Source organism: Triticum urartu, chromosome 7A, assembly GCF_056163025.1.
Source record: "Triticum urartu cultivar PI428250 chromosome 7A, HENAU_Tu73, whole genome shotgun sequence".
In the NCBI taxonomy this organism is placed as follows: domain Eukaryota; kingdom Viridiplantae; phylum Streptophyta; class Magnoliopsida; order Poales; family Poaceae; genus Triticum; species Triticum urartu.
In genome coordinates this window covers 739,421,521-739,439,100 of record NC_141879.1, presented here as the reverse complement: position 1 = coordinate 739,439,100, position 17,580 = coordinate 739,421,521, and the positions used below count along the sequence as shown (strand labels likewise).

The following is a 17,580-nucleotide window of genomic DNA, read 5'->3' as shown; positions in this document are numbered from 1 at the left end:
AATTTGAGGTATCCGGTTGTAGAATGAAATATTTAAGGCGTGACCGGTCACTGTCCGCGGACGCGCTCAAACGCGTCCTTGGGGTTTGAGAGGTTGGATTTGCCATGTCCGGCTGTAGATGCTCTCACTCTCCTTAATTAGTATCTCTTTGTGCTCTAGCTGTTGGAATGGAGTTGGAAAGATGAAGCCGTTAAAATTTGCAAAACTTGTTAGCTGTAAACGGTTCTTCTGTAAGCTGGAATAAAGTTGTTCAGGCTGGCTTAGCACGCCCTAGTCATGTATTCACAAAAACAGGGATGTAGTTAAGCACAAAATGGTATTCATTCTAGTCTTGTACACATATATAATAAAGAAAATCTTTCTCTGTAGAAATTGTTTGCGGAAATTGTGAGCCTCATGCTACGAACAATCAAGCCTTTTCCAGGTCCGATCATAGCCAAGGGCTGAGCATCTCCATGCTGGCAAGTTCTCGACATTCACAAGGATCCAATTGGGTAAAGCAGCAGCACCAGCCATCCTTTTCTTCTTTGTTTCTGAGGAATCCCAACACCACCACATTCACATGGCACTGACGGCTGCTTGGTTGTTTCTAGTGATCTGGACATTCACGTCTGCTTGTGGAATATGGACTAGCTTCATGGTTGGCAACAAAAGTAGCTACGTAGCGTAGAAAGAAAAACATCTTTCTATGTGATAATTCGTTGCTTACACAATACAACAACAGGTGAACAGTGACAGTATCTTCTGGTACAATAATTCTAAGACCTCATCAACTCCTTGTGGTTTAATTGTCTCGACAAAGTTGCTTTCTTGATGGGCACCATGACAACAATGTCACAAGGTTCAAGCACTGGTGACTCTCTTAGAGGGCACATGAATAAACGATCAAAGCATCAGCGCGCTATAAAAGGGATCCACCAGAGACTCTTCCCAACCACGCACACATAAACCAACACAGCCTTAGGCACCACATCCACCACAACACAAGCTAGACAATTGTTCCCTGCTGTCTCCAGCGCCGGAGGAGATGGAGGCAGCAATTGGCCTGGCAAGCGGGCTCATCGACAGCGTACTGACTCTGCTTTCCAATGAGCTCGTCGGGGCTTATGTTGCCAGCACTGAGCTCGGCCTCAATTCCAAGCAGATAAAGCGTGATCTAATGTTCACGCAAGGTCTGTTGCACGAGGCCCAGAGGAGTGGCGTGGACAACAACCACGCTTTGCAAGGGTTGATCCAGGAGCTCAGCGCCAAGGCCGATGAGGCCGAGGACGCACTAGATGAGCTCCACTATTTCATCATCCAGGATGATCTTGATGGCACCAAGGATGCGGTGCCTGATTTGGGTGATGACCTTCAGGGTCATGCTCGCCATGGTCGCCATGCTCTTAGCCACACTATTGGTAACTGCTTTGCATGGTTTTCTTGTTCGCATATGCATGGTGATGATGTTACTAATAATCCACATGATGCAACAAATCCCGGTAGTGATGGTCCAATTGATAGGCTACCATTTCATAGAGTGGACATGTCTAAGAAAATCAAGTCAGTGATTGAGGAGATACACTCTTTATGTGGACCCGTGTCCGAATTGCTTAAGATAATTCAGCGCGGTAGCAACAACGCTCCAATTGTCACCCTAAAACGACCTCTTATAGGATCAACCACTGTACAAGATACATTGTTTGGAAGGAGAAATCTTTTTGAGCAAACTATAAAAGGTATCATCACAAATAGTAGTGAGACCCTTTCTGTTATTCCTATAGTTGGTCCAGGGGGTATTGGAAAGACAACCTTCACCCAACACCTATACAATGATGAAAGGACTCAAGAGCACTTTCCTATTAGGGTTTGGGTCTGTGTATCAAGTGATTTTGATGTGCTTAAGGTTAGCCAAGAGATTCTAAGTGGCATAGAAAGAAATAAAACCGCAAATCAATCAACAAGTTTAGATCAACTCCAAATATCCATCACGCAGGGGCTCAAGACTAAAAGGTTTTTAATTGTCTTGGATGATATATGGGAATGCAATAGCCAAGGTTGGGAAAGCCTGCTAGCTCCACTCATGAAGGGCGAAGCCAAGGGTAGCATGGTTCTTGTCACGACTCGGTTCCCGTCTAAAGCTGATATTGTTAAAACAACTTACCCAATAGCACTGAAAGGCCTTGAGCCCGTTGAGTTCTTCACATTCTTTGAATCATTTATATTTGGTGGACAAAAACCTGTGGGTTACCATGATGACTTGACTCATATTGCAAGAGATATTGCCAGGAAGTTGAAGGGTTCACCTCTGGCAGCCAAAACAGTTGGTCGGATATTGAAGAAGGATCTCTCTCGGGAATATTGGATGAGAGTTCTTGAAAACAATGAATGGCAAAATGAAAAAAATGATGATGACATTTTGCCATCTCTAAGAATTACCTATGATTATCTTCCTTTCCATCTGAAAAAATGCTTCCCATATTTTGCCTTGTTCCCTGAAGATCATAGGTTTAAGAACTTAGAGATTACATATTTTTGGATTGCAATAGGAATCATAGACAAAGATGAGAATTACATGGACGAACTAGTTGATAATGGTTTTCTTGTGAAGGTGAATGATGATAGTGAGGGTGAATACTATGTTTTGCATGACCTATTGCATGAACTAGCACGGAATATTTCATTAAAAGAATGCCTCAATATATATAGCAGGGCAAGTTTTAGAGTTGATTCCATCCCAAAATCTATTCGTCACTTGTCCATCACCATGAAAAACAAATATGATGGGAACTTCACAAAAGAAATTATAAAATTTAAGAGAAAGGTAGACTTTATAAATTTGCGGACTTTGATGATTTTTAGAGGACATGCGGGAACTATTGATGATATTTTGAAAGATATTTTTAAGGACATAAAAGGTCTTCGTGTCTTATATATAGAAGTCGAGTCCCCGGAATATTTACCACACAACCTTTCAAATTTTATCCACCTCCGATACCTAAAAATTACTAGATATAACACTAGCTCACAGCTGACTTTACCTAGCATGTTATCCAGATTTTATCACTTGAAAATTTTGGACCTAAGTAGTTGGTATGGTAGTGATAAATTGCCTAAAGACATTAGCCACCTTATCAATTTATGCCATTTATTGGTAACAAATGAACTCGATTGCAATATTCCCGAGGTTGGAAAGATGAAGTCTTTAAAAGGGCTTACAAAATTCCACGTCAAGAAAGAGAGTGTTGGGTTTGAATTGAGTGAGTTGGAGGAGTTAACCGAGCTTGGAGGAGAACTCAGTATATATAATCTTAGAAATGTGGCAACCAAAGAAGAGGCTACCAAAGCCAAACTAGTGTCAAAAGGCGGTTTGAAAAAGTTGGAGTTGCATTGGGGCACGGAATACAATTGGGGTGAGCCGGAAATCCATGATGATAGTACAGAATTATCAGATGTTGTTGAAGGTCTCAAACCACACCCTGATCTTCAATCACTCGCCATTAAAAATCATCGTGGTTCAACCGGTCCTACTTGGTTGTGTGGTTCCATTAGCGTACTAATGCTGACGTCTCTCCACCTAGAGGGTGTTTCTTGGACCATTCTTCCACCTCTTGGGCAGCTGCTGCATCTCACATCGCTCAAGTTGATAAACATTCCTGGATTTGGTCAGATCAGACCTGGCTTTGGTGGTGTTACGGATAGAAGTTTTTTGCAGTTGAAGGAAATTGAGCTTGCTCGGTTGCCAGAATTTACCGAGTGGGTTGGTTTGCCTAATGCACATTTGTTTTCTAGGCTTGAATGCATCGATTGCAGGGAATGCCCCAATCTCTGTGCGTTGTACTTCCTGCAGGAGGGTTCTGGCTCTTATACCAGCCTGTTGGAACTTTTTATTTACGACTGCCCCAAGTTGTTCATGCCCCCCATGCCTCAAACTTCCACAGCAACTCATATCGATGTGTCTGCTGGTCCTTCATGGGGTATGGAGCATGCTGAACATGGATTGTCTGTGACTGGGCATAGTGTTGCTTTTCAAGCTGCATCAAAATTCACATGGGCACAACTCCCAATGCTAACCTCCCTCCGAAAACTCTGGGTTTCAAAAGATCCAAGCTATATGTTAACTGCTGTGCTCTCCAACCTCACATCTCTCACCGATCTAAATCTAAGTGATTGTGAGAATTTGACGGTGGATGGGTTTAATCCCCTCATTGAAGCTGTCAACCTCGAGGTATTGAGGGTCCGCAACAGTGGAAGTCGCCCTCGCTCTGCAGCTGCGGATCTGCTCTCCGAGTTGGTGGTGGCAAGCATGACCAAACAATTGTTGCCCTCTGCAGGCTGCTTCCGACTGGGGACGCTATACGTGGATAGCATCTCAGCAGTGCTCACTGCTCCCGTATGCAGCCTCTTCGCCGCTACACTCACCGACTTAGAGTTCAGTTATGATCATCGGGTGGAAAGCTTCACAGAAGAGGAAGAGCATGCGCTTCAGCTCCTCACCTCCCTTGAATTCCTATCATTTTCGGATTGCCCTAGTCTCCCGGCACTCCCTCAGGGTTTACACAGGCTTTCTTCACTCGACTGCCTACAAGCCATTGATTGTCCTGAAATCCGATCTCTGCCCAAGGAGGGGCTCCCCACTTCTCTTCGAATTCTATCAGTAATCAGATGCAGTCCCGAGCTACAAGAACAAGCCAAGGAATTGAAACGAACAAACCCACATTTATGGGTAGATGTAGATTGAAATTTTAACCCCAGGTAATACACTGAGTCTTCCGGCTTGGTAGCTGTTCTTCTTCTTCTCAATTTCTTCAGTACTGAATTTTGTGTTCTGATTTCTGACAGGCTTGCCGGCACGTACCGCTTGTAAATCTGCATGTACGTCAATGCAACACCAGAGCAAATTAACGAGATATCTAGGAGTCAAAAATCAAGGTACGTAACACCGTCGCCCACAAGGATTTACATTACTATTTTCTCTTCATGGTGTACAAAATTTGCCAGCTGAAATATGCGATTCGGTTGGTCCTCCTATGTCGACTTTTCAGATTAATTAGGAAGAAGAATACCAAGGCATCTCTGAACCTGCTTGGTTGAACCAGCGTTCGTATTACAGTTTTTCATGCTAACTTTGAACACTTAAGGCCACACTTGATCGATGGACCTAGAGGTGAATATCTGTTTTCTTGTTTTCATGTAGTATTCTAAATATAAGACGTTTTGCCACTTTAAATTAAACTACAAAAACGTCTTATATTTAGGAACAGAGGGTGTATTAAATATGATCTCATCGAATGAAAATCTGTAGATAGAAGTATGCAATCCGACCGTACCAGAGACTGGAACCATACATGTATGTGACTGAGCAGTGTTGGGAACCAGTTCTGCAATGTGTACGTAACAGGGTGCTGTTAGTACCTTTTCATCATTCCAAAGTTGCAAAATTTAGTGCTTAAAAATTAATGTTCTTACTTGTTTCCTTTTCATGCTACTACTTCTCTCAGGAGCATCCAGAACGTATACCTGTCTAGCTGGGATAATCAGCAACTTTATTTCACAAATTTTTGCAGAAGGATATTCAGGTAAGCTCAGCTGATGTTTATATAGTCCTGCTGTATGTTCATCCCATAACCTTTTGTCACTTATCATAACCCTTCTCCTAGACAGTTGACGTTGTTCATTGTGAAGCTTGTTTTAGGAGAACAATCTGAAGCTTGCAATAGCATCCTGTTCCTTGTGTAGGCTGCTGTTAAGCAGTGTCAGTTGGCGACAAGCAACTGCATAAGTTTACCTTTTTTTTAGTTTTTTGGCTGAAAGAGAGTTTCCTCTCCGATTTCTGTTAATTCTAAAGATAATTTCTGAATTAATTGAATCCTTTGCCAGCAAGTTTCAGGTGATTCACTTGTGTCTGTGCCGTTGGCAGGCTTCATATGGTGTAGTTTAAGATGATAGAGTACATGCTGCTGTTTATGGTGCTCCTTCTTTGATCCATTAATTCTTGTTGGTTTAAATACAGAATGCTTGCTTGGCCTTTTTCTGACAATCTCATTGTTAAACACGTTTAATGCAATATTGGAACAGGGTGTTTGACTATTCGTTCATACAGTCCATGGCACCACCAGCTGCAAACCTCATGCTCTGTAGAAGGTGGAGATCGCATATATGATGATGTTTCTGTGTCAATCATCAGAGTTTCAGTTCGTATTTACCAGGTTCAGCTGTTGACCGACAATTCAAAGGAATAACTGAGCGATTATATTCATGATGATGAATTACCTTCTCTCTGTCTCAGGAACTAGCAACTGTCGGTTCAGAATCTTTATTTCACAAGTTGGCAAACGGGATATTCAGGTTAAGGTACTGCTTGTATAGTTCTGTTCTATTTCTTTATCATAACCCTTGTGCCACTTATTACAACCCCTTCTTCTCATAAACAGTCGACATCATTCAATGTGAAGCTTCTTTTAGGAGAAAACTCTGAAGCTGCAATAGCATCGGCTTGTTCCTTGTACTATGTCCTGGACAAAGTAATTTTTCAAGCTTTCACTGCATGCGAAACAGATCAACGTACCTAATTCTGATGATGACTCCTGAAGTACTTGAATATATTTGTTTTGTCAGGAAGTGACCTGTAACTTAATTGGAAGTGCCACACCCCGCCCCACCACGCAAGTACCTAATACGTCGTACGGGAGCTATCCTTTGTCAGGAAGTTACTTAGAACAGGTTTAGTATTCGTTCATACAGCGTCCACGGTACCACCAGCCCTGAACTGCATATTCTGAAGAATGCGGAGATTGCATGTATGGTGATGTTCCAGTGTCGACTTTGAGAGTCCCAGTTCCAGCTTAGCAGGTTCGCGTGTTGATCCACACGATTCAAAAGTAATGACTAAATTTTCATTCGTGATTTCTCTCACCTTGTTGAATTCCTGGCCTTCTGTTCATTTGTTGGATTCTGCAGAACAATCAATTTGCAGCTAACAGTGGATTTAGAAGTTGGCATTCAAAGCTTGGTTGTTCCATCCAAATGACGACTGTGACAGTGGATGTGGTTCAGGACTTAATTTGGTAGCTCCAACCAAACAGTAACAGTAACAGTAACAAAAGTGTCATCAAGAAGTAGCTATGCAGTTCTACCAGGATCATTTCAAAGGTCAGTCTATCACCCTTTCCCTCCTTTTTTTCCATCTTATTCTTAGCTTATAATCTCAGTGCTGCTTGTTGCTCCTATCTGCAGTTTACTCGCCGCTAGCTACCCTAGCCTGCACACATTGGAGTTTTGGAACGATGATTGGGTGGAAAGCTTCACGGAAGACGAAGATTCGAATGCACATTGGTATAAGAAGTACACCGTCCATTTTTGGTGGTATAATGCAACTGTGTTTCCTCACCCTTTTCTGAATATCTCACAATGTTAAAAACAAGTACGTTTTGTGCAATACTGGAACAATTACGTTATTTTTTATGCTCTTGGTCACTCCATGGTGACCACCAACTGCCAACTGCATCCTGCACAGATAGTGGAGATGGCATATATTCATGGTGATTTTTCATTGACCGGCATCCTTCAGAGTTTTGGTTCCTACTTAGCAGGTTCACCAACTGACCAACTCAAAGTAATGAAAGTTCACTTGCTAATTTTCTGACCTTCCATTTACTTGGATTATGCAGAACAATTACAGCCAACTCTCAGCTTTGCAGTTGGAATTCAGAATCTGGTTGTTCATCCAAACTATAACAGCAACGAAACTACGAAAGTCAGAACTTGGTTGTCCTGAAGGAACTAGGTTGGTCAGTTTAGTCGTTCTTTCTCTTCTTCCAGAAAGGGGAAAAAATAAGATCCATACTAAAGCGCTGATTTGTTCCAGGCATGTGTGGCATCATCGTTCAGGTGTTTCCCTGTAGCTGTTCACTGGTCACTGGTGCCTGCATTGGCTTCCCAGTGGCTGCACATTCACGAGACTAGCAATTTGGGTGGAAGAGCATTTTACATTTCGGTATATGTTGCTCCATCTCTAGCAATTTGTTTTCCTAGCGTTTTTTAAATATATCTCGATGCTAATTAAAATACGTTTCGTGCAACATTGTAGCAGGCTGATTATTTGTTCATACAGTCCATGCTAGACACTACCCCCGGCTGACCGCCGACTAGACTCACTGTCAACCTTGAGAGTTTCAGTTTGTACGTAGCATTTTCACCTGTTGATCAACGGCTCAAAGTAATGACCGAGCAATTATATCCATGATGAATTCAGTTACCTTGTTCATCATTTTCCGAGTCTTACATCCGTTGCCTGGATTCTGCAGAACAATCAATTAGCAGCCAAGAGTGAAATCGACCATTTCAAAGGTAGTTAATTTAATTACTTCCTCTGGTGGTGGTTCATTGCAAGTTTAAACAAGTTTCCTGCGCTGGTGTGTTTCACTCGGTGCAGGTGTGGTGTCACGCTCTTGACGAACCCTGAACCTTGAGGAAGAAAGGACAGCGACCCGCCTGCTCTCTCCGCCAACGTCTCTTCCCAGCCCCCGTGGCCGGTTCCTCCACTCCTGTCCCGGCGCCTCGCCTGCGTCTCCTCTCCACGCATCTGCTCTGGTCATACTTGCTGCCACCGCACTGACCACATGTTTCCGTGGTTACCCACGAACGACCACCTCCTCCCCTGTCCTGTCCACACCGCCTTCTCCTCCCCTGCACCTGCTCCCCTGGCCAGATTTGGCTCCGCCGCCGGCCAGCTCCCCACTCGTTTCATCTCCCCCCACCTCCTCCTTGTTAGTTACTGTACATGATCTGACTTAGTCCTTGTGCACGGTACAGTGGTTGTGAGCTGCGCTTAGCTACTCAACTTCGTGTCCTGCAGTAACACTCCTTCCTCATGGGATCAGCATTCTTCCTACCGTAAACTTAATTACTACAAGGCTGGAATTTAATGTTTGCAATTTTGTTCCACCAAGCAATTACCCAGAAAAAGTTTCCACTGCTGCTTCAGACTGGACAGCTGGCTGTGACATTCTACTCAGACGAACCTGGAGCATTGCTTCTTGTTTCAATATGTAAATTATGATTAAATTTTTTTTAAAAAAATTGTCCATTTCTGGATTTTGCTTATGATCGATGAGTGCGTATATTATTTCTGACTAGTGGGTGTACAGATGAGTATGCATGGCTGAGAAAGTGAAATAAGAGGTAAACAATACAAATTTGGTGTGTTTTAGAAGATATCAAGAACCTGTAGAGAAACTGTTGGATGGCTGAATATTGTGTTGTTATTGATCTGACCCTCGTAGGGGTATATATAGAGTACAACGTGAGGTGAGACTTGGAGTACAAGACAAGTCATAGTGTATTAAAACTAATTATATCTCAATCTCTCCTTATCTCTAACTAACCACATTTATATTCTAACATTCCCCCTCAGTCGTAGCGGGAGTGAAGCGGACGAGTACGATTGAATTTGAAGTCTTGTGCTTTCATCGTTTTCTCCGCTGCGCCATCTTCAACTGCGTCTCTGATGGGTTGGCACCTAAGGCGGTGCCTGCGTCCCCTTCCGGTGCCTCCCTGAACTCTCCTCTATTCCCTCCCGCAGTCACAGTTGGAGTGGCGTGGACGCTGGTGATGACGCGGACGCTGTTGACTGGAGTTGTTGCCGATGTGTAGCTGTAGACCAAGCCATTAATGTCGATGTTGAGGTAGCTTATCATGATGATGTAGCCATGGTCGATGTAGTCGTGGTCGATGATGTAGTCGTCGTGGATGATGAAGCCGCACAAAACCAGAGGCGCAAAAAAATGCGCTATGATGGAGCTACAAACACGGACAGTGTACCTTATCAATTTATGCCATTTATTGGTAACAAATGAACTCGATTGCAATATTCCCGAGGTTGGAAAGATGAAGTCTTTAGAAGGGCTTACAAAATTCCACGTCAAGAAAGAGAGTGTTGGGTTTGAATTGAGTGAGTTGGAGGAGTTAACCGAGCTTGGAGGAGAACTCAGTATATATAATCTTAGAAATGTGGCAACCAAAGAAGAGGCTACCAAAGCCAAACTAGTGTCAAAAGGCGGTTTGAAAAAGTTGGAGTTGCATTGGGGCACGGAATACAATTGGGGTGAGCCGGAAATCCATGATGATAGTACAGAATTATCAGATGTTGTTGAAGGTCTCAAACCACACCCTGATCTTCAATCACTCGCCATTAAAAATCATCGTGGTTCAACCGGTCCTACTTGGTTGTGTGGTTCCATTAGCGTACTAATGCTGACGTCTCTCCACCTAGAGGGTGTTTCTTGGACCATTCTTCCACCTCTTGGGCAGCTGCTGCATCTCACATCGCTCAAGTTGATAAACATTCCTGGATTTGGTCAGATCAGACCTGGCTTTGGTGGTGTTACGGATAGAAGTTTTTTGCAGTTGAAGGAAATTGAGCTTGCTCGGTTGCCAGAATTTACCGAGTGGGTTGGTTTGCCTAATGCACATTTGTTTTCTAGGCTTGAATGCATCGATTGCAGGGAATGCCCCAATCTCTGTGCGTTGTACTTCCTGCAGGAGTGTTCTGGCTCTTATACCAGCCTGTTGGAACTTTTTATTTACGACTGCCCCAAGTTGTTCATGCCCCCCATGCCTCAAACTTCCACAGCAACTCATATCGATGTGTCTGCTGGTCCTTCATGGGGTATGGAGCATGCTGAACATGGATTGTCTGTGACTGGGCATAGTGTTGCTTTTCAAGCTGCATCAAAATTCACATGGGCACAACTCCCAATGCTAACCTCCCTCCGAAAACTCTGGGTTTCAAAAGATCCAAGCTATATGTTAACTGCTGTGCTCTCCAACCTCACATCTCTCACCGATCTAAATCTAAGTGATTGTGAGAATTTGACGGTGGATGGGTTTAATCCCCTCATTGAAGCTGTCAACCTCGAGGTATTGAGGGTCCGCAACAGTGGAAGTCGCCCTCGCTCTGCAGCTGCGGATCTGCTCTCCGAGTTGGTGGTGGCAAGCATGACCAAACAATTGTTGCCCTCTGCAGGCTGCTTCCGACTGGGGACGCTATACGTGGATAGCATCTCAGCAGTGCTCACTGCTCCCGTATGCAGCCTCTTCGCCGCTACACTCACCGACTTAGAGTTCAGTTATGATCATCGGGTGGAAAGCTTCACAGAAGAGGAAGAGCATGCGCTTCAGCTCCTCACCTCCCTTGAATTCCTATCATTTTCGGATTGCCCTAGTCTCCCGGCACTCCCTCAGGGTTTACACAGGCTTTCTTCACTCAACTGCCTACAAGCCATTGATTGTCCTGAAATCCGATCTCTGCCCAAGGAGGGGCTCCCCACTTCTCTTCGAATTCTATCAGTAATCAGATGCAGTCCCGAGCTACAAGAACAAGCCAAGGAATTGAAACGAACAAACCCACATTTATGGGTAGATGTAGATTGAAATTTTAACCCCAGGTAATACACTGAGTCTTCCGGCTTGGTAGCTGTTCTTCTTCTTCTCAATTTCTTCAGTACTGAATTTTGTGTTCTGATTTCTGACAGGCTTGCCGGCACGTACCGCTTGTAAATCTGCATGTACGTCAATGCAACACCAGAGCAAATTAACGAGATATCTAGGAGTCAAAAATCAAGGTACGTAACACCGTCGCCCACAAGGATTTACATTACTATTTTCTCTTCATGGTGTACAAAATTTGCCAGCTGAAATATGCGATTCGGTTGGTCCTCCTATGTCGACTTTTCAGATTAATTAGGAAGAAGAATACCAAGGCATCTCTGAACCTGCTTGGTTGAACCAGCGTTCGTATTACAGTTTTTCATGCTAACTTTGAACACTTAAGGCCACACTTGATCGATGGACCTAGAGGTGAATATCTGTTTTCTTGTTTTCATGTAGTATTCTAAATATAAGACGTTTTGCCACTTTAAATTGAACTACAAAAACGTCTTATATTTAGGAACAGAGGGTGTATTAAATATGATCTCATCGAATGAAAATCTGTAGATAGAAGTATGCAATCCGACCGTACCAGAGACTGGAACCATACATGTATGTGACTGAGCAGTGTTGGGAACCAGTTCTGCAATGTGTACGTAACAGGGTGCTGTTAGTACCTTTTCATCATTCCAAAGTTGCAAAATTTAGTGCTTAAAAATTAATGTTCTTACTTGTTTCCTTTTCATGCTACTACTTCTCTCAGGAGCATCCAGAACGTATACCTGTCTAGCTGGGATAATCAGCAACTTTATTTCACAAATTTTTGCAGAAGGATATTCAGGTAAGCTCAGCTGATGTTTATATAGTCCTGCTGTATGTTCATCCCATAACCTTTTGTCACTTATCATAACCCTTCTCCTAGACAGTTGACGTTGTTCATTGTGAAGCTTGTTTTAGGAGAACAATCTGAAGCTTGCAATAGCATCCTGTTCCTTGTGTAGGCTGCTGTTAAGCAGTGTCAGTTGGCGACAAGCAACTGCATAAGTTTACCTTTTTTTTAGTTTTTTGGCTGAAAGAGAGTTTCCTCTCCGATTTCTGTTAATTCTAAAGATAATTTCTGAATTAATTGAATCCTTTGCCAGCAAGTTTCAGGTGATTCACTTGTGTCTGTGCCGTTGGCAGGCTTCATATGGTGTAGTTTAAGATGATAGAGTACATGCTGCTGTTTATGGTGCTCCTTCTTTGATCCATTAATTCTTGTTGGTTTAAATACAGAATGCTTGCTTGGCCTTTTTCTGACAATCTCATTGTTAAACACGTTTAATGCAATATTGGAACAGGGTGTTTGACTATTCGTTCATACAGTCCATGGCACCACCAGCTGCAAACCTCATGCTCTGTAGAAGGTGGAGATCGCATATATGATGATGTTTCTGTGTCAATCATCAGAGTTTCAGTTCGTATTTACCAGGTTCAGCTGTTGACCGACAATTCAAAGGAATAACTGAGCGATTATATTCATGATGATGAATTACCTTCTCTCTGTCTCAGGAACTAGCAACTGTCGGTTCAGAATCTTTATTTCACAAGTTGGCAAACGGGATATTCAGGTTAAGGTACTGCTTGTATAGTTCTGTTCTATTTCTTTATCATAACCCTTGTGCCACTTATTACAACCCCTTCTTCTCATAAACAGTCGACATCATTCAATGTGAAGCTTCTTTTAGGAGAAAACTCTGAAGCTGCAATAGCATCGGCTTGTTCCTTGTACTATGTCCTGGACAAAGTAATTTTTCAAGCTTTCACTGCATGCGAAACAGATCAACGTACCTAATTCTGATGATGACTCCTGAAGTACTTGAATATATTTGTTTTGTCAGGAAGTGACCTGTAACTTAATTGGAAGTGCCACACCCCGCCCCACCACGCAAGTACCTAATACGTCGTACGGGAGCTATCCTTTGTCAGGAAGTTACTTAGAACAGGTTTAGTATTCGTTCATACAGCGTCCACGGTACCACCAGCCCTGAACTGCATATTCTGAAGAATGCGGAGATTGCATGTATGGTGATGTTCCAGTGTCGACTTTGAGAGTCCCAGTTCCAGCTTAGCAGGTTCGCGTGTTGATCCACACGATTCAAAAGTAATGACTAAATTTTCATTCGTGATTTCTCTCACCTTGTTGAATTCCTGGCCTTCTGTTCATTTGTTGGATTCTGCAGAACAATCAATTTGCAGCTAACAGTGGATTTAGAAGTTGGCATTCAAAGCTTGGTTGTTCCATCCAAATGACGACTGTGACAGTGGATGTGGTTCAGGACTTAATTTGGTAGCTCCAACCAAACAGTAACAGTAACAGTAACAAAAGTGTCATCAAGAAGTAGCTATGCAGTTCTACCAGGATCATTTCAAAGGTCAGTCTATCACCCTTTCCCTCCTTTTTTTCCATCTTATTCTTAGCTTATAATCTCAGTGCTGCTTGTTGCTCCTATCTGCAGTTTACTCGCCGCTAGCTACCCTAGCCTGCACACATTGGAGTTTTGGAACGATGATTGGGTGGAAAGCTTCACGGAAGACGAAGATTCGAATGCACATTGGTATAAGAAGTACACCGTCCATTTTTGGTGGTATAATGCAACTGTGTTTCCTCACCCTTTTCTGAATATCTCACAATGTTAAAAACAAGTACGTTTTGTGCAATACTGGAACAATTACGTTATTTTTTATGCTCTTGGTCACTCCATGGTGACCACCAACTGCCAACTGCATCCTGCACAGATAGTGGAGATGGCATATATTCATGGTGATTTTTCATTGACCGGCATCCTTCAGAGTTTTGGTTCCTACTTAGCAGGTTCACCAACTGACCAACTCAAAGTAATGAAAGTTCACTTGCTAATTTTCTGACCTTCCATTTACTTGGATTATGCAGAACAATTACAGCCAACTCTCAGCTTTGCAGTTGGAATTCAGAATCTGGTTGTTCATCCAAACTATAACAGCAACGAAACTACGAAAGTCAGAACTTGGTTGTCCTGAAGGAACTAGGTTGGTCAGTTTAGTCGTTCTTTCTCTTCTTCCAGAAAGGGGAAAAAATAAGATCCATACTAAAGCGCTGATTTGTTCCAGGCATGTGTGGCATCATCGTTCAGGTGTTTCCCTGTAGCTGTTCACTGGTCACTGGTGCCTGCATTGGCTTCCCAGTGGCTGCACATTCACGAGACTAGCAATTTGGGTGGAAGAGCATTTTACATTTCGGTATATGTTGCTCCATCTCTAGCAATTTGTTTTCCTAGCGTTTTTTAAATATATCTCGATGCTAATTAAAATACGTTTCGTGCAACATTGTAGCAGGCTGATTATTTGTTCATACAGTCCATGCTAGACACTACCCCCGGCTGACCGCCGACTAGACTCACTGTCAACCTTGAGAGTTTCAGTTTGTACGTAGCATTTTCACCTGTTGATCAACGGCTCAAAGTAATGACCGAGCAATTATATCCATGATGAATTCAGTTACCTTGTTCATCATTTTCCGAGTCTTACATCCGTTGCCTGGATTCTGCAGAACAATCAATTAGCAGCCAAGAGTGAAATCGACCATTTCAAAGGTAGTTAATTTAATTACTTCCTCTGGTGGTGGTTCATTGCAAGTTTAAACAAGTTTCCTGCGCTGGTGTGTTTCACTCGGTGCAGGTGTGGTGTCACGCTCTTGACGAACCCTGAACCTTGAGGAAGAAAGGACAGCGACCCGCCTGCTCTCTCCGCCAACGTCTCTTCCCAGCCCCCGTGGCCGGTTCCTCCACTCCTGTCCCGGCGCCTCGCCTGCGTCTCCTCTCCACGCATCTGCTCTGGTCATACTTGGTGCCACCGCACTGACCACATGTTTCCGTGGTTACCCACGAACGACCACCTCCTCCCCTGTCCTGTCCACACCGCCTTCTCCTCCCCTGCACCTGCTCCCCTGGCCAGATTTGGCTCCGCCGCCGGCCAGCTCCCCACTCGTTTCATCTCCCCCCACCTCCTCCTTGTTAGTTACTGTACATGATCTGACTTAGTCCTTGTGCACGGTACAGTGGTTGTGAGCTGCGCTTAGCTACTCAACTTCGTGTCCTGCAGTAACACTCCTTCCTCATGGGATCAGCATTCTTCCTACCGTAAACTTAATTACTACAAGGCTGGAATTTAATGTTTGCAATTTTGTTCCACCAAGCAATTACCCAGAAAAAGTTTCCACTGCTGCTTCAGACTGGACAGCTGGCTGTGACATTCTACTCAGACGAACCTGGAGCATTGCTTCTTGTTTCAATATGTAAATTATGATTAAATTTTTTTAAAAAAAATTGTCCATTTCTGGATTTTGCTTATGATCGATGAGTGCGTATATTATTTCTGACTAGTGGGTGTACAGATGAGTATGCATGGCTGAGAAAGTGAAATAAGAGGTAAACAATACAAATTTGGTGTGTTTTAGAAGATATCAAGAACCTGTAGAGAAACTGTTGGATGGCTGAATATTGTGTTGTTATTGATCTGACCCTCGTAGGGGTATATATAGAGTACAACGTGAGGTGAGACTTGGAGTACAAGACAAGTCATAGTGTATTAAAACTAATTATATCTCAATCTCTCCTTATCTCTAACTAACCACATTTATATTCTAACATTCCCCCTCAGTCGTAGCGGGAGTGAAGCGGACGAGTACGATTGAATTTGAAGTCTTGTGCTTTCATCGTTTTCTCCGCTGCGCCATCTTCAACTGCGTCTCTGATGGGTTGGCACCTAAGGCGGTGCCTGCGTCCCCTTCCGGTGCCTCCCTGAACTCTCCTCTATTCCCTCCCGCAGTCACAGTTGGAGTGGCGTGGACGCTGGTGATGACGCGGACGCTGTTGACTGGAGTTGTTGCCGATGTGTAGCTGTAGACCAAGCCATTAATGTCGATGTCGAGGTAGCTTATCATGATGATGTAGCCATGGTCGATGTAGTCGTGGTCGATGATGTAGTCGTCGTGGATGATGAAGCCGCACAAAACCAGAGGCGCAAAAAAATGCGCTATGATGGAGCTACAAACACGGACAATGTACCTTGCGGATGTCAGAGGGTGCCGTCGGTGATGAGACCATCGGTTTTGCCAGGACCAGAGAAAACCCATCGAGCACACATCGGTTTTGCCAGGACTGTGTGGCCGTGTAGGGGTCATCACTATAGTGACGCCGTGTCGATGCAGTCGTACCGTCGTGGATGACGCGGTCGATGCCGTCGTCGTGACGCGGTCATTGCCGTCGTCGAGGTCGCGTCTTGCAGAAAAGTCTGTCAGAGGACGCTAGGTGTTCATCTTGTTGATGAGGTGGCGGTGTGTTGACGAAGATGTTGATGAAGACCATGTTGATGAAGACCTTGGCGATGAAGTGTCAGCAATGGCGTTGCAGCGGCGTGTCGACGATGATGTCGCTTGAAGGCGTCCCTCGTGGCGACCAAGTGTCGATGCCGTGTCGCGCCGGAGAAGTCGACGAAGAATTGCATCGCTTTCCACACCGGCCTGGCGTGTGGACGGTGCATGTCGTGGTCGCTTCTCGTACATATACTCGACGAAGTATGTTGGCTTGTAGCCTGACGTAGTCTTACAGCTTGATGATGCGGCGCGGGGCCGGTATAGATCGGCTTGATGCGGCGCAGATCGGTCGGTGTAGTCGGTCGGCTCGGTGAAGAATTGTTGTTGGCCTCGGTCGTGCGATGCTAGGCTCATCGGTGTAGCCGGACGTGTAGCCGCCGTGTACGTACCGGGGTAGCTGCAGATCTCATGGAGCGGACTCTGGCGAATAAGCCTGAGGACCACTGTAGATCGGGTCGAATTCTCTCTGTGAGAGCGACGCCCTCCCGTGATCGGACGCGCGTGTCCGCACAGCGATGAGGCGCCCGCGTTGCCGGTCGACCCTGCAGAAGGGCCGTGGTTGGAGTCCACGGCTCATGTCATGCACGTACGCATGTTCATCATGGCGAGTCAGGCCTGTGGCCAGTGTTGCCACGCACGTATGCATGCGCACACGGCCGTGTTCTTGCTGCTCGATGCGTGCATGGGCCATGGAGTCGATGAGGCTGCAGGTGCTTGGCGATGAAGTTATGCTTGGTGCTGGCAGGAAGAACTTGCTGATGATGCGCGGTTGCCCGGGA

The 17,580-nt window shown here is 44.4% G+C and overlaps 2 protein-coding genes across 20 annotated transcripts; both read left to right on the top strand.

Moving 5' to 3' along the window:
* The first annotated feature begins 919 nt into the window (after window positions 1–919).
* Window positions 920–9,482, top strand: LOC147962547 (putative disease resistance protein RGA4). Of its 10 annotated transcripts, none has more exons than XM_087537636.1 (18): window positions 920–4,734; window positions 4,822–4,911; window positions 5,025–5,146; window positions 5,285–5,369; window positions 5,481–5,558; window positions 5,644–5,948; window positions 6,058–6,188; window positions 6,269–6,333; window positions 6,414–6,503; window positions 6,598–6,831; window positions 6,940–7,131; window positions 7,216–7,402; window positions 7,496–7,571; window positions 7,650–7,765; window positions 7,847–7,975; window positions 8,072–8,197; window positions 8,286–8,328; window positions 8,414–9,479. In XM_087537636.1, exon 1 carries the CDS (start codon window positions 1,028–1,030, stop codon window positions 4,718–4,720), a length of 3,693 nt encoding a protein of 1,230 aa, XP_087393762.1. In that variant the 5' UTR covers window positions 920–1,027; the 3' UTR covers window positions 4,721–4,734; window positions 4,822–4,911; window positions 5,025–5,146; window positions 5,285–5,369; window positions 5,481–5,558; window positions 5,644–5,948; window positions 6,058–6,188; window positions 6,269–6,333; window positions 6,414–6,503; window positions 6,598–6,831; window positions 6,940–7,131; window positions 7,216–7,402; window positions 7,496–7,571; window positions 7,650–7,765; window positions 7,847–7,975; window positions 8,072–8,197; window positions 8,286–8,328; window positions 8,414–9,479. The 10 variants fall into 10 exon arrangements, with proteins under 10 accessions (XP_087393762.1, XP_087393761.1, XP_087393764.1 ...); XM_087537635.1 differs by having other exon boundaries at window positions 5,640–5,948; XM_087537638.1 differs by having other exon boundaries at window positions 5,860–5,948; window positions 8,414–9,478.
* Window positions 9,483–9,866: 384 nt separating this feature from the next.
* On the top strand, window positions 9,867–16,114 carry LOC147962546 (putative disease resistance protein RGA3). 10 transcript variants are annotated; one of them, XM_087537646.1, is made up of 18 exons: window positions 9,867–11,426; window positions 11,514–11,603; window positions 11,717–11,838; window positions 11,977–12,061; window positions 12,173–12,250; window positions 12,336–12,640; window positions 12,750–12,880; window positions 12,961–13,025; window positions 13,106–13,195; window positions 13,290–13,523; window positions 13,632–13,823; window positions 13,908–14,094; window positions 14,188–14,263; window positions 14,342–14,457; window positions 14,539–14,667; window positions 14,764–14,889; window positions 14,978–15,020; window positions 15,106–16,108. In XM_087537646.1, the coding sequence occupies exon 1, from the start codon at window positions 9,868–9,870 to the stop codon at window positions 11,410–11,412; it is 1,545 nt and encodes a 514-aa protein (XP_087393772.1). In that variant the 5' UTR covers window position 9,867; the 3' UTR covers window positions 11,413–11,426; window positions 11,514–11,603; window positions 11,717–11,838; window positions 11,977–12,061; window positions 12,173–12,250; window positions 12,336–12,640; window positions 12,750–12,880; window positions 12,961–13,025; window positions 13,106–13,195; window positions 13,290–13,523; window positions 13,632–13,823; window positions 13,908–14,094; window positions 14,188–14,263; window positions 14,342–14,457; window positions 14,539–14,667; window positions 14,764–14,889; window positions 14,978–15,020; window positions 15,106–16,108. The 10 variants fall into 10 exon arrangements, with proteins under 10 accessions (XP_087393772.1, XP_087393771.1, XP_087393776.1 ...); XM_087537645.1 differs by having other exon boundaries at window positions 12,332–12,640; XM_087537650.1 differs by having other exon boundaries at window positions 12,592–12,640; window positions 15,106–16,106.
* The last annotated feature ends 1,466 nt before the right edge of the window (window positions 16,115–17,580 follow it).